Source organism: Orycteropus afer, unplaced genomic scaffold (assembly GCF_000298275.1).
Source record: "Orycteropus afer afer isolate SDZICR_OR568_19922 unplaced genomic scaffold, OryAfe1.0 scaffold00061, whole genome shotgun sequence".
Classification (NCBI taxonomy): domain Eukaryota; kingdom Metazoa; phylum Chordata; class Mammalia; order Tubulidentata; family Orycteropodidae; genus Orycteropus; species Orycteropus afer.
The window spans coordinates 2,825,030-2,840,057 of record NW_006921648.1 but is presented as its reverse complement, the minus strand read 5'-3'; the positions used below and the strand labels follow the sequence as shown (position 1 = coordinate 2,840,057).

General features: G+C 48.9%; 1 protein-coding gene across 1 annotated transcript in view; it reads left to right on the top strand.

The window, feature by feature from the left end:
• Nucleotides 1–15,028, top strand: part of ADCY9 (adenylate cyclase 9) — a 167,229-nt gene that overhangs the window by 134,355 nt on the left and 17,846 nt on the right. Inside the window, exons 3-4 of the mRNA XM_007939578.2 lie at nt 5,399–5,503; nt 6,548–6,765. Coding sequence (XP_007937769.1) covers nt 5,399–5,503; nt 6,548–6,765 — 323 coding nt within the window. The remainder of the gene's footprint in view (nt 1–5,398; nt 5,504–6,547; nt 6,766–15,028) is intronic.

Genomic DNA, 15,028 nt, shown 5'->3' with positions numbered 1-15,028 from the left:
ACTTCAATGAGTTTCTAAGAAGCTAGTGCATAAACCTTTAAAGATCAACGGGACATTTGCACAGCCTCAAAGCCTCTCTCCCAGCTCTTTATTAATTAGAAAGGGAGCTCTAGCAAATGTACTGTGGAGACACCTGGCTGGTACCAGTGAAGAGACATCTCAGGGGCAGTGCCTGCTCTCTGATGGGCTGAGAAGGGCAGATCACCTCCGTGTGTTCTTCCCCCAAAGCCTCCGCTACAGCCTAATCATGAGGAAGCATCAGACAGACCCAAGCAGAGGGGCATTCTGCAGGGCGTCTGACCAGTGCTCTTCAGAAGTGTCAGGGTCATTGAAGGCGGGGAAAGAGGGAGGGATTTTATACGCTAGGGAGACATGATGACAGATGTAACATGATTGCATCCTGGATCCGGCCAAGGGCCGTTTGGAGGTGCAATGCAGGGAGTGCCTGGTAAGGCTCTCCTAACCATCAGCTTTGGGACTCCCACCATATGACAGGGTGGGACTGTGTGAACGTAAGGTGCTTGTGGGCCACCAAAGGGATTGGATAGCTTGCTAATAGTGTACGTAAGGCATAAGGTGCCCTGGTGGGGGTGGGGCTGTGTATGGAACCCTAATGTGAGGGTTGGTTAGTTTTGCCATCTTGCTGGGCTTCTGATGAGCCATTCCAGAGGCAGAAAAGGGGGGTCTCACTGCCATTAAGACAGCAGCCAGGAGTGGAGCGGGTCCTTGCACCCAAGACCCCTGCGCTGGACCTCCTTGGCAAAGAGACAGGCCGTGGGCTTGCCAGCCCACAGAGGGAGAAAGTTGAACGCCTTCGGGCAGGAGCCTTGCTGGCGGAGTCTGGGGCACCTAGTGGCAGAGCTAGAAGAGCTTTGTAATACTGGCCTAAGCAGGGCAGAGGCCAGCCAGGGAGAGGCGTGGCTTTGGGGCACGGCCAAGAGGAGCCTGTCCTGGTCAAAGAACTGTACCCTGAGCATTCCTAACAATGTAACCTGTCACTTCCCTAATAGGCCCCATCATTATGAGTATTGTTTGTGAGTGCTGTGTGGCCATTGCAACGAATTATCGAACCCAGCAGAGAAGTAGAGATGCTGTTGGAGGGGCGGCTGGTGTCGGAATTGGTGGAGAGGTTGGAAGGGGTGACGTGTCTGACTTCCACTTCGTGGAATCAACCTGGGGCTGCTGGTTATGGTTCTCTGTGAAGTTAGAGGCGGTGAAAGACACCTTTTGTGCAGGAGGGAAACTGGCAACATCCGAATGAGGTCTGTCGTTTTGTTGGCAGTGTGTGACCTCTCTTTATTCCTTGGTTTTGGTAACCGTACTGTTGGTTGGGTACGAGGCTGCCATTGGGGGAGGGGGAGTGGAAGGTACAGGAACTCCTGGACTGTCTTTCCACCCCTTCTCGGAGTTTCAGATTGTTTCAAAGTAAAAAGTATAGAAATGCCTATGAGCTGAAATGGAAGCCTGTGTCCAGCATCGCTGACCTGGCGTCATCAGTAAGTGCTCACTGAAATGAAATGACCGGAAATACCAAATATTTCTTTGTTTGGACTTTTGCTGGACTGTTTCTGCAACACAGCGGCACTGCCCTTGCTTCTCCGTCTGCTGGATCTGATTTCATCCCGTCTGCGTGTGGTTCCCGGGACCAGCCCAGGTTCTTACACTCGCTGGTCATGGAGGGCGGAGGAGCCGAGAGACGGCGGGGTGGCTTGCTTCCACACCACACCTTTGGGACCATGTGTCTGACCTTCGTTGGGTGTTGTGTACATGTCTGTCCCTTTGCCTCCAGGGTCCTCAGATCCGCGCCCGGGATCCTGTCCTAGCGTGGGTTCATTGCTGCTCCTGTCCCCTCGGATCCTGGGCGGCGGCTGCTTTCGTGTTTCTTAGCAGAAATCAAACACTTTGAAGTGGCAGTGCCCGTGCCTGGCCCATTGGCTCAAACAGTAATGCCCTGACTCTGCCACCTGAGATGGTGTGACTGTGATGTTTCCCGGGTCCCACATCACAACAGAGGGAGCCTTTGTTCACTTGGGGATGCCACGTGTGGAGGTCAGGGCCCAGGGCTCACCGTTTCCGGGCAGCCCCTGGGTGGTGCGGAAGCCCTGTTCCACCCAGAGGTGCCTCGGGAAGAAGACCCCCGGTCTCCTTCCAAACACTCAGCCATGGCAGCTGACGGAGCACCGCTCCACCCAGACCCACCCTGACCCACCGGGGTGGCCAGGACTCAGAGACTCAACGGAACCGGGAACCGGTGTCCTTTTCTAGCTTGTGACTCTGAACAAGTCCCTTCTCTGCCTCCGCGCCCTCTCGGGCCAAGTGGGGCCATCATCATCCCTGCTGCACAGGGTGTTGAGAGGACCAGCTAAATGGATGCGTGTGAAGAGTGGAGGAGGGGGCCGGGCTGGTCCCGTGCGTTGCTCTCGGGCTGTGGCAGTGCAGTGATCGGCCACACTCAGCGTGAGTTTCGAGGGTGGGAGCAGGGACGCTGCTTCTGTGCAGGACATCTTGGGGCATCTCCCCACTCAGCAGACTAAACAGGAGAAGCCAGGACTTCGGCTCTTTCCTCCTCGTTTCTCAGAAAAGAGGTTTCCCGGCTCCCTCCCTTGACAGTTATGAGAAGGGACAGCTGGTGGCTTAGAAATCATTCAGCCCGTGGAGAGAGACTCGAGGGACAGCTATTTTCATAGCTCACAGCCCGCAGGGGCTTGTACTGAAATGTGTTAGAAAACAAATGCGAATGGGACCCAGTGTGTTATAGAAATAGTTACAGTGTTGCCACCGAAGTTCATAGCCATGTTCGCAGAGGGAGCAGATAAGCTGGAAAAGGCCAGCGTGCTCTTGGGTGTTCTCCAAGGAAATCTCAGAGCCGCCAGCCCAGCCAGCAGATCCTCGCCCAGAGCGTGGGGAGGCCTGGGGGGCCAGTCTAGACGCTTCCCCAGGAGCCTCTGGGCCAGTGGTGCTGCTGATAGGACCAGGAACGCAGTCACAGCTGCCTGGGTCGCTTCAGGGGGACGAGGCACAGGATAAGTTCTGGGTCCTCTTTGTGCTGGGGGGAGGGGTGCTGCAGACAGCCACATGGTGACCAGGGTCCAGGAGGCCTGGAGGCTGACCCCAGCCTCCAGGGAGCTGTGGCCTCAGGCCTTCAGACCTCAGCACGGTCGTGTGTGCCTCAGTGCCGTTCTGAGGAGACCATGAGCTTCGTGTGGCTGAGGCCCAGTTCATGCCTGGCCGTGTCCTCGGCATACAGCGTCTCCATCAGAACAGTAGCTGTGGTCACTGCGGTCACTGTTACCCAGCAGGCCTGCCAGCGCGTCGTCCTGCAGTCCGCTGCTAGACACCTGTACCGAGAGGGAGTGAAGTGCCCCCGGAGTCTCCCCAGATCTGACATGTTCCTCCCAGGGGGACAGGACACTGACAGTCGCCTGCCACTCTGAAGGAGGACCCACTTTCCGGGGGCTGGGATGCATTTCACACAGGCAGCTGAGCATGGGGAGGGGAGTCAAACCAGCCCACAGGGCGGGACGGGGGTGCTGCTCATGTCCAGGGGCCTCTGACTGACCCCCAGGAGGGACTGAAGGCTGGCTCCATCAGGGAGAGGGCTTCCTTTAAAACGTGCCCTTTCATTTGTCTTAGGGTTTGAGTCAGTAAAATATCCTCCCAAGAAGGAAAGCAGCTGGGGCGGCAGCAGGACAGTCACTTGTCCCCAGTGTCATGGCCTGCCCTGGCGGTGTGCCTGCTCCTGGGGTAGCCTGCAGATGCACGTGGCCAGGTCTCCCCGCGTCCCGCCAACCCCTCACTCCCAGGACGCTGCGCTGGGTGGGCCACGTGAGCAGTGAGTCCCCGTGGGCGCCTGCTCTCTGTCTCTGGAGGTGTGGTCCAGACGAGCCGGGTCTCCTCCACGGAGTGGGAATACATCCGCTCTGAGGCCCCTTCCCTGTGCTCTTGCTCCCAGGGGCCTCTTGGGGGTGGCTCAGCCGGACTTCCACTGTGTATCAGAGCATTTCACCCAGCAGGTGTGCAGGCCAGGAGCCTGCGTTTGCAGGGGGATTGCTGGGGCCGCATCACATGGCTCACCTGCGGAGACCGCTGGCCTAGGCTCCCCCGAGGCCAGCCTCATCCCCCGGGTACTCCCAGTCCCCGCTGCCCTTCCAGCCCCTTCTCGGTGAGACTTTCAGAAAGCAGGTGCATTGTCCATCCCGTGAATCCTTCCCAGGGTGCAGGCTCCTGAGGGGAGCCGTACCTGCCCGCAGTGTGCCCTCTGGTGTCCAGTAGGTGCGATAGTCACTCTTAAACATTCGTGGTTCTAATACTTAGTATGCCAAGTGTACTTGAGAGAAAAACACTTAGAAACAAACTGATGCCAAGAGAGACCCATGGAACAGCCAGTGCTACATATGAGCAGATACCAAGCAGAACTGTCCTGTCTGTGATCAAGGACATTAAACTGCCAGATCATCTGTCTTAATAACCAGAGAAAGTAACTAACCGACATTTTAACATTAAGTACCGCCATTTATAGAGCACTTGCTAACACTTGATTGTGCTGAGTGTCAGGGATGGCAGATGCACAAAAGTGCTTCCACTCATCCAGTCCTTCACCCATGGCAGACATCAACAATCAATCACAGCTGTCTTCCCCACTGGCCAGAATAACCTTATGGCAGACATCAGCAATCAGTCACAGCTCTCTTCATTACGCTAGCGTCTTCTCACGATCCCTCTCAGTTGCATATTCAGGGGTCAGTGCCCAGGGATTAGAGTTGGTGCCCAGGATGAAGCCACCTTACCGTATCTTTGCCTGCCTCATGTGTATTCCCTCATTTTTACCTTACCGTAATTCTTTGAGGTAGGTGTAACCCTGATCTGTAGTATCCAGAGGAGTCACTTCCCATCTTCCCCTCCTCCCAGCCCCTGGCAACCTCCAGTCTGCTTTCTGGGTCTGTGAATTTACCTGTTCTGGACGTTTCCCGTAAGTGTAGCCACACTGTACGTGTTCTTTTGTGACTGGCTTCCTTCACTTAGCATAACGTTTCAGGGTTCATCTGTGTTGTAGTGTGAGTCAGTACTGTGTTCCTTTTTGTGGCCAGGTAATACTCCATTGTATAGATAGACCACATTGTGTTGATCCATTTCTCATTTGATGGACATTTGAATTATTCAGTGTTTTGTTATTATGAATGATGCTCTCTGAATATTTGTGTCCAGGTCTCTGTGGTTGTGTTTCTGTTTTCATTTTGCCAGTTTCTTTTGAACTCACCCTTGGGTGGTCAGGCAAGCCTTCCTTTTGGTTTTAACCATCCTATGTGACAGCAAATTGTGGTGGCAGTGGACTTGTTTCAATTGTGTACACTGGTCGTGTGTTCTGGGTATGTTTCTATGGTCTGCATTTTTCTTGTAGACCTGCCCTTCGTGTGGAATCACGTTTGCTCCCAAATCTGAAGCTGGTGCAGAAGGGGGAGCAGTCCAGAATGGCTGTCAAGACGACCAGAGAAACAGCACCAAGGTAATGAGCTCGTGGCTGTGGCTTCCTGCCCGTTCTTTTCCCGGCCCATCCACCCAGGTGGCGTTGTCTTCTCAGCTTCTCTGTTCTGAGACTCACTCCCCTTAGCTGGCACCATCCCATACCTCCTAGTTCGTGGAGCTTTAAACGGAACAATAAAAAACAGAGTGGAGAGACACAACCGAGCCTCGTGGAACAGGGACTGCGTGCTGGAACACATGAGTTTCCCTTAGTGGGTGGTGAGAGGTAATGACACGGAGACTTGAAAAGTTAGGGAAGGATTTGTGGTGCTAGACACTGGGCTGAAAATAAGACAGAACAGAAAGAGAAGAGGGGCTGCTTCACGACGAGAGCAGCGTGGCGGAGAGAAGCTTGGAGTGAGAGCAAGCAGCAGTGGGGGCTCCTGGAGCAACCTAACCTGGAGCTCAGGGCCAGGAGCCTTGTGGAGAGCAGAGCGCAAACCCAGGACCCCTTTCAGGAAGCTCACGTCCCCAGGGAGGCTGCGTCTGTCACTCTGCACCCCCACACCATCTGCCGAAGGAACCGGGAGATGTCTCTCACAGCCACAGGCCCCACCCTATGCAGACCATGGCACATACCCTGAGCCCCTGTCTCCATAGTTCTGTAAGCTGGGAGCCGTAGCTTCCCTTTCCCAGACCCGTCCTCGCACTTCCCTCCCCGCTTCCCCTCTTCCCTGTGGAGCGCCAGCTCTGTGGTGAGCAAACTCTCCTAGAACCTCAACTCTTCTCTCGGCTTCCTTTCCATCCCTTCCTGGCTCTTGCCACGCCACCACCTTCCTGGTGGCCTGAACACCTGCAGATGGAGGTTGAAGAAACAGGGTAACAAGGAGCAGCAGATGGGTGGGGAGGTTGGGTGTTGGCATTAGAATAGGATCTCAAGGTGCTGGCCCCTTTTACAGGTCGAAAAGTTGAGGCTGCTGCTGAGAATGTGGGACCCCAGCATGGCAGAGAGGCTGGGGATGGAAAGGGGCATTTGTTGATGCCTGCACCCCAACTGCTGTGTTTCTCTCCCCTTTGTCTGAGGCAGGCTTCTGGAGGACCTAATTCCAAAGCCCAGAATGGACTTCTGAGCCCTCCACCGGAGGAAAAGCTCACCAGCAGTCAGACTTCCCTGTGTGAGATGCTGCAGGAAAAGGGACGGTGGGCAGGGGTCAGCTTGGACCAATCCGCTCTCCTTCCGCTGCGATTCAAGAACATCCGGGAGAAAACAGACGCTCATTTTGTTGATGTTATTAAAGAAGACAGGTAAGATTGGAGCCACTTGCACCAAAAGTAAAGCTTTGCAGGTAGAAGGCGCTCCCTTTTTCTGAACTACTACATTTCTCCATGTGTTTGTCCTCCACCGTCAGTATTTTGTTTCATTTTGAAGTAATTTCAGACTCAGAAAAGTTGCAAGGATAATAAAAGAGTTCTCGTTATACCCTTGGTCCAGATTCACCAGCTTTATAACATATGACTCTGTTTTCATTCTCTGTGTCTCGCTCACTGTGTAGGATATTTATTTATTTTTTTTTTCTGACCCGTTTGATGGTAAGTTGGAGGCATCATACCTCATACATCAGAGTTGAATGTGTGTTTCCTAAAACAAGGGTGATTTTTGATGTAATCAATCATATTTACATGATCAAACTTAGGAAAGTTACTATCACTACAATGTTTTAACCTCGGAAACCCAAGGAGGGGTCGCTATGAGTCAGATCCCACTTGACAGGAATGAGTTTGGTTTGGTTTTGGTACAGTCTATGCGATTTGATCAGTCGTTCCCTTTAGTATATGACCCAGTCTGGGATCACATGTTGTGTTTTGTTGTCATGCCACTCTCATTTTTTAAAATCTGGAAGAGTTCCTCAGCTATTCTTGTCTTCATAATACTGACATATTTGAGAAATACAGCCTATGTGGTATTCCTGAGGTGGGATTTGTGAGATGTTTCCTCACAATTAATTTCAGTTATGTGTCTCTGGCCAGGATACAGCAGGAGTGATGCCATGTCTTCTCACGTTATCCAGAGGTGTGTGACGCCCACCTGCCCCTCATTGATGATACTAAGTTTGATCTACCAGGCAAGGTGTGGTCCAGTTCTCCCATCTATAGTTGTTATTTTATCCTTGTGAGTAGTTAGCAATCTGTAGGGAGACACGTGGCGATCATGCCAGTGTCCCAGGCCTCATCAGACTCCCTGGATTTAATATCCATTGATGGTTTTGGCCTAAAACAGTCTTTACTCTGATGGTTCAAAATGGTGATTTTTCCAACTCCAGCACTTCCTGCTCATTTTTCATTATCATTCCACTATAAAGAAGAACCCTGGTCCATCTATTTCTTCATCCAGCTACACATCCACTCACCCATCCATGTATCCATCCATCCTCCCTCCCATCCACCCATCCATCATCCATCCATCCACCCACTCATTTACCCACTACCCATCCATCTACTCATATACCACCCATCTACACATCCACCCACCCATCCATTCAGCCATCCATCCATCCTCCCATCCATCCATCCACTCATCTACCCACCATCCATCCATCCACACATCTACCTACCACCTATCCATCCACTCATATACCCATCCGCACATCCACCCACCCACCCATCTATCCATCCACCCTCCCATCCACCCATCCATCCACTCATCTACCCACTCATCCACACACCCACCCATCCATCCACTCATCTTCCCACTACCCATCCATCTACTCATATGCCACCCATCCAAACATCCATCCATCCATTACACATCCATCCATCCATCCATCCACCCATCTACCCACCATCCATCCATCCACACATGTACCCATCTATCCACTCATCTACCCATCCATCCACCACCCATCCATCCACTCATATACCCATCCGCACATCCACCCACTCACCCATCTGTCCATCCACCCATCCACACATCTACCCACCCATCCACTCCATATACCCATCCACACATCCACCACCAATCCATCCACATGTCCACCCATCCATCTACTCATATACCCACCCATCCACACATCCACGCAGCTACCCATCCATCTATCCATCCATTCACTCATATACCCACCTACCACCCACCCATCCATCCATCCATCCATCCATCCACCCACCCACTCATCATCAACCTGGACTCGAGGATTCCTGTTTCATTAAAGAAACTATAATCTGCCACTGTCCCTATTATATTTTGATACTCTAATTGTCCCGGACTTGGCCAGTGAGAGCCCCTTTAGGCAGGCTTCTGTGTCCTTTTGACACATCCTCATCATTTGTTTAGATTTCTTACTTTCTAACACACACAAAAAAAGATGCTCCAGGCTCATCTTGTATCTTCCTTGCCCCAGCTTAGGAATCAGCTGTTTCTCTAAAGAGCTCCTTTTGGTGAGAACTAGTATTTAGATGTATCACTGTTATTAACATCTGAAGCTACTGTAGTCCATGCACACACTCTGCGATTTCAGTACTTTTGTGTTTATTGGGGCTTGTTTTGTGCCTCACGGTGTAGTCTGTTATGTACCATGTGCACTTGAAAAGAATGTGTATATTCATCATTCGTGGGATGTTGGGCTCCCTAACCATCAGTTAGGCCCGGGTGGTTGGTAGTCCTCAGATCATCTGTGTCTGGACTGATTTTTTCCTTAATTATTCTATCAATTGTTGAGAGACCAAATGACTAAACCCACTGCCATTGAGTCAATTTCAACTCAGAACAACCCTAAAGGACAGAGTAGAACTGCTCCATAGGTTTTCTAGGCCATAAATCTTTATGGAAGCTGGCTGCCCTACCTTCCTCCCATGGAGAAGCTGATGGGTTCGAACCACTGACCTTTCGGTAAGCAGCTGAATGCTTTAACCACAGCGCCATCAAACCCAACCCAACCCAACCCACTGCCATCAAGTCAGTGCCAACTCACAGTGACCCCCCTTGGGTTTCTGAGGTGGTAAATCTTTACAGTAGTAAATTGCCCCATCTTTCTTCCGTGGAGTGGCTGGTGGGTTTGAATCACCAACCTTCTGGTTAGCAGTCAGATGCCTTAGGCACTGGGCCACCAGGGCTCCTTAATTGTTGAGAGAAGGGTTTTAAATTGTCTGACTATGATAGTGAAATGGTCTGTGCCTCTAGCCTTCTTAGAAGGAACCCTGGTAGCACAGTGGTGAGTGCTTGGCTGCAAATCGAAAGAGGCGGAATGATGAGCCATTCGGCTTCCATCAGGATAACAGCCTTGGAGACACTGTAGGCAGTTCTACTCTGTCCTCTAGGGGCGCTGTGAGTTGGAAGTGACACACAATAGCAACCTTCTTACACACTTGTTGTTTTAAAGGTATATCTTTTTCCTTTTCTTTAAATCATTTTATCCTGCTTTAGGTGAAAGCTTACGATGCAAATCAGTTTCCCAGTCGACAGTCCACACACAGATTGTTCCTAATGCTGGTTGCAGCCCCCACAGTGTGTCTGCACTTCCCCTGCCTCCTGTCTGAGTTTCCCATTTCTGTTTTTCTGGTTTCCCTGTCCCTCCCTATCTTCTCATCTTTGCTTTTGGGCAGATGGTGCCCTGTTGGTTTCATGGAGTTGATTGCTCTCAGGAGAACATTCTTCATATTGCATATTTTTTAGGCCCATCTATGTTTTGGCTGGAAGACGGCCTCGAGTGTCTTCACTTATATGTTAGCAGGTTGTCTCAGAGCAGTGGTCTCGGGGTTCCTCTAGTCTCTTTCAGACCAGTCAGTCTGGTCTTTTTTTTTTTTTAAGCTTTGAATTTTGTCCTACGTTTTTCTCCCGTTCTAACCGAGACCTTCTGTTGTGGTCTTGGTCAGAGTGGTCCATAGGCAATAGTGGTAGCCAGACACTGATTCTTCTGGTCTCAAGTTAGAGAAGGCTATGATTCATGTGGTTCTTTGAGTCTTTGTTTTTCTTTATTCTCCTTTGCTCGGAACAAGAAGAAACCAATAGTTGCTTCTTAGACGATTGCTTGTAAGCTTTTAAGACTGTAAACACTGTAAATATTGCCCACCAGACTAGAACATTATCTTTATGAAGTGTGTTTTGCCAGTTGACCTAGGTGTCCCCTGAGACTGTGAGCCTTAGCCTGAAGTCCAGTGGTGCAGTCCCCGTGTCTCTGTAGTTCTGTAACTGTGTGCCCTGTGTGCTGTACTGTAGCGGATGTATGTGCAGCATTTGCAAATCTGTGTGTGGAAATAGCCACGCCATACCTGGGTATGTGTGGAGGTGTGCTCCCGTCTGCCTCCCTCACCTGGGTTGCATGCATGCTTAGCTTGGTATCTACTCACACATTGTTAGTTATTGCTGCTGTGGCAGGGTTGGGTGTGTTATGGCATTCACTGTAGCCGTCCTTTATTTCTGAGAACCTCTTGGCGTCTTCCTTTGCCGTGGTCACCTTGTGCTGACGTCCCCCATGTTGTGTATTACCTTTCCCTTCACCGTGTTTAGCTCTTGTCTGCTATCTACGCAGTGCTTCCTACTTGCTCTTCCTCCCCTCCCTGGTAGCCATCAAAGAATGTTTCCTTCGTGTGTAAGCCTGTTCCTCACTTTCTATGATAGTGACATACAGTGTCTGTCCTTTCACATTTGACTCACTTCACTCAGCGTAGCATCCTTCAGATTCGTCCAGGTTGTGAGATGTTTGGCGGACTCATTGTTACTCCTTATCGTTGCAGGTATTCTGTGGTATGCATGTACCATTTGGTTAATCTGTTCACCTGATGCTGGGCACTTAGGTTGTTTTCGTCTTTCTGCTGCTGTGGACAGTGCTGCGATAAACGTGGGTGTGCACATGTCTGTTCGTGTCACTGCTCTTGTTTCTCTAGGATGCATACCTAGAAGTGGGATTGCCCGATTGTATGGTATTTCTGTTACTGGCTTTGTGAGGACGCACCATACTGTTTGCCATAGTGGTGGTTTCAGTTCTCCACGTCTCACCAGCATTTGTTCTCTTTGTTGATCAGGGCGCTTAGTCCCGGGGTGCGATGATGTCTCATTGTAGTTTTGATTTCCATGGCCGTGATTGCAAGCATCTGTCCCTGTGTTTGTTAGCCACTGAAGGTCTTCTTTGGTGAAGTGTCTCATCATGTTTGCAAGCATCTGTCCCTGTGTTTGTTAGCCACTGAAGGTCTTCTTTGGTGAAGTGTCTCATCATGTCCTTTGCCCATGTTTTAATTGGATTGTTTGTCTTTTTGATGTTGACGTGTTGAAGTTTTCTATAAATTTTAGAGATTAAAACCCTTGTTGGATATGTCATGGTCAGAATTTTTCTTCCAGTCCATCGCATCTCTCCTCACTCTTGGTGAGGTCTCTCAGTGAGCACGGCTGTGTAATTTTCAGGCCGACTCAGTTCTCTAGTGAGCTTCTGCTGTTTGTGTTTTCTTAGCTGTGTTTGTATTTTCTTCCTGCAGTATATTAGGGCCTTTGGTGTCATCCTTAGTTTTTCTTACATAATTTTTACATTTTAGATTCTACATAGGTCTTTGATCCATCTTGAGTTAGTTTTTGTGTATGATGTGAGATATAAATCTTGTTTCATTTTTCTGCAAATAGATATTCACTTCTGCCAACACTGTTACAGAGATTTTGTCTTCCCCATTTAATGCCTTCAACCCCTTTCTAGTTGTTGTGTCCTTCATCAACTGTGGTGTGTTAAAGTCTCCTACTATTGTTGTAGAACTATTTTATTTCTCTTTTCAGTGCTGTTAGAATCTTTTTTCATGTACTTCAAAGCTCTGTTCTTGGGTGCATGAATACTTATTTTGGTTATGCCCTCTTGGTGAATTGATCTGTCGGTCATAATGTAATGCCCTTTCTTGTCTTTCATGGTAGATTTTCCCTTAAAGTCTATTTTATCAGAGATTAATATTGCCACTCCTACTCTTTATTTGGTTACTTTTTGCATGGTATATTTTCTTCATCATTTGATTTTCAGTTTCTTTGTTTTTGTGTCTAAGGTGTGTCTCTTGTAGACAACATATGGATGAGTCATGTTTTTTTAATCCATTCTGTTACTCTCTGTCTCTTGACTGCTGCATTTAGCCCATTTACATTCATTGTGATTATTGATGGGTATGAATTAACTGCTGCGACTTTGTTATGCTTGTTCTGTGTCAAGGGCTTTTTTGTTCGCTTCCTTTTCTGTACTGACTTACTTTTGTTTATGGATTTTCTTTTTGTTTCCTTTATTCTTGTTAATTTTGTGTTGACTGAGTCTTTATGATTTTCCTCTTTTGGTAGTAGGTTTATTGATTTTCTTTGTGATTACCCTGCAGTTTGTTTCTGTCTTCCTAAGATTAAAGCAGTCTGTTATATCTTGATGTCTCCTTGACTTCTCCATATGGGAGTTCTGTGACTATACCATTTATTCCTTTTTTTTTTATTTTGCAGTTATTGTCATTTATAGATTAGCATCTCTGGTTCTCTTCAGTCTTGTAACTTTGTTTTATTTTGAGAATTTTTTATCTTGGTTGGTTTCTAGGTGATGCTGTCATGTGTCTAGTCTCAAATTATTGTCTGATTTTTTTTTTCTCTGTCCAAAGGTCTCCCTTGAATATTTCTTCCAAGGTTGGTCTACCAAAAAAAAAAAAACACCTCTTTATGGAAGTAGATTGCCCAGTCTTCCCAGTCTTCCATGGAGTGGCTGGTGGGTTTTAACCACCAACCTTCTGGTTAGTGGTCAAGTGCCTCAGGCCCTGCGCCATCAGAGCACCTCTTGTTTTCACAGATTCCCTTAATTTATCAGGAAATGTCCCAGTTTCACCATCATACTTGAGAGATGATTTTGCTGGATATATAATTCTTGGTAATTTTTATCTTTCAGATTTTATATGTGCTTTCCCATTGCCTTCTTGCTAATAACATGGTTTCTGCTGAACATCAGAGCTTATTAGTTTCCTTTGTAGGTGATAGTTCATTTTTCCCGAGCTGCTCTCACTCTCAGGATTCTTTCTTGTCTCTGGTTTTAGAAAGTCTGATGACGATATGTCTTGGTGACTCTCTTTTGGGGTCTATCCTGTATGGGTTTGTTGAACTTCTTGGGTGGCTATCTTCTCATCTTTTATGATATTATGATAAACCTTCATAAATTTTCTCCTTCCTTTTTTTTTTTTGTCTCTTGTTCTGGGATTCCTGTCGCACATGGGTTATTCCTCTTAATAATGCCCCCACATAGCTCAAGCTTTCATCATTCTTTTTTGTGAATGTTTTTCAAAGAAATTAGTATCAAACTTGTCCTCTGTTTCACTGATCCTGTGTTCCATTGATTCAGTTCTATTCCTATGTGCTCCCATTGAGTTATCTATTTTGGAAATTTTATTGTTAATCTGGATTTCTACTTGCTATTTTTGTGTGGTATCTAATTGTTTGTTTTGTCATTTTGTTCTTGTATTGTTTTCCTGAATTCTTTTAGAGTTTTATCTGTGTTTGTCTTGATTTTGTCTGGTTTTCCTTGATATCTTGAAGGATCCTGAATGTAAGTCTTTTGAATTCCTTATCGAATAGTTCCATTACCGTTTCTTCCTCAGGGAGGTTTTCTGCCCTTTACTTGGATCACTTGCCTGGAGCTGTCTTATGCTGCTGCTTATGTGATTTGATGTGTTTTTGTCTCCAAGACATTAAAATGTTGTATGTATTGATTGTATTGTATGTTCGTTTGCTTTGCCCTGTTGTTTGTTTGTTTGATTTTTATGTATCTGGGCTGACAGAATGGACGTGCTACTCTGGTCACTAGGTTGGCAGCACTGGTTCTCAGCACCTGTCTCCAGGTGAGTGGAGGAGTAGCAGCTGGGAGTATGAGTGCAAATCTCTCTTTGCTCGTCATGTGGAGCAGCTCGGGGGGGGGGGCAGGCTTTGGCCACTATCTGGCATGGATCCAGTGGCACAGGAATGGGGGTAGCACTCACCATGTGGGTTGGGTGGCAGGTGTGGTGGGTGTGGCGGGCAAATGGGGGCTTCAGTGGAGGGGCAGAAGTGGTGGGATCATTGATGGCGGGCTGGCAAGGTGCTATGTGTTTGCCACCACTTGCTAGGTCAAGTGGTTGGGTAATGGGGGATATGCGTGAGGTCATATATTTATCTCCACTCACTCAGTGGGGGGTGGGAAGGAGTGCATAGTGGTGGGTGGGCACCCAGTCGTGTGGTTGCCACCACTCAGCAGGTTGGAGGAGGGGTTGGTAGTGGCTGAGTACGTATTTGTGGTCGCTGCCACTTGCCAGGTCGGGGGCAGGTCGAGGCTGAGCACTCACATGGGCACATGGTCACCTCTGCTCGCCTGGTGGGGGAGGTGGCTAGCGCCTGGTCACCTCCGCTCAGCAGGTCGGGGAGGTGGTTGGTGGGCAGGTGTGCGTGGGGTAACTGCTGTTTGCCAGGTTGAGGGGAGTCTTGGTTAGGTGCACTGCCGTTCTCCAAGTCAGGGAGGGTGAGTGGCCAGAGATGAGTGTGAGGGAGCATGCTTCTGCTTGTCAGGTGGGTCAAAAGGGGTGACAGATGGGGGGCTGTATTGTGGTTCTCAGTCAG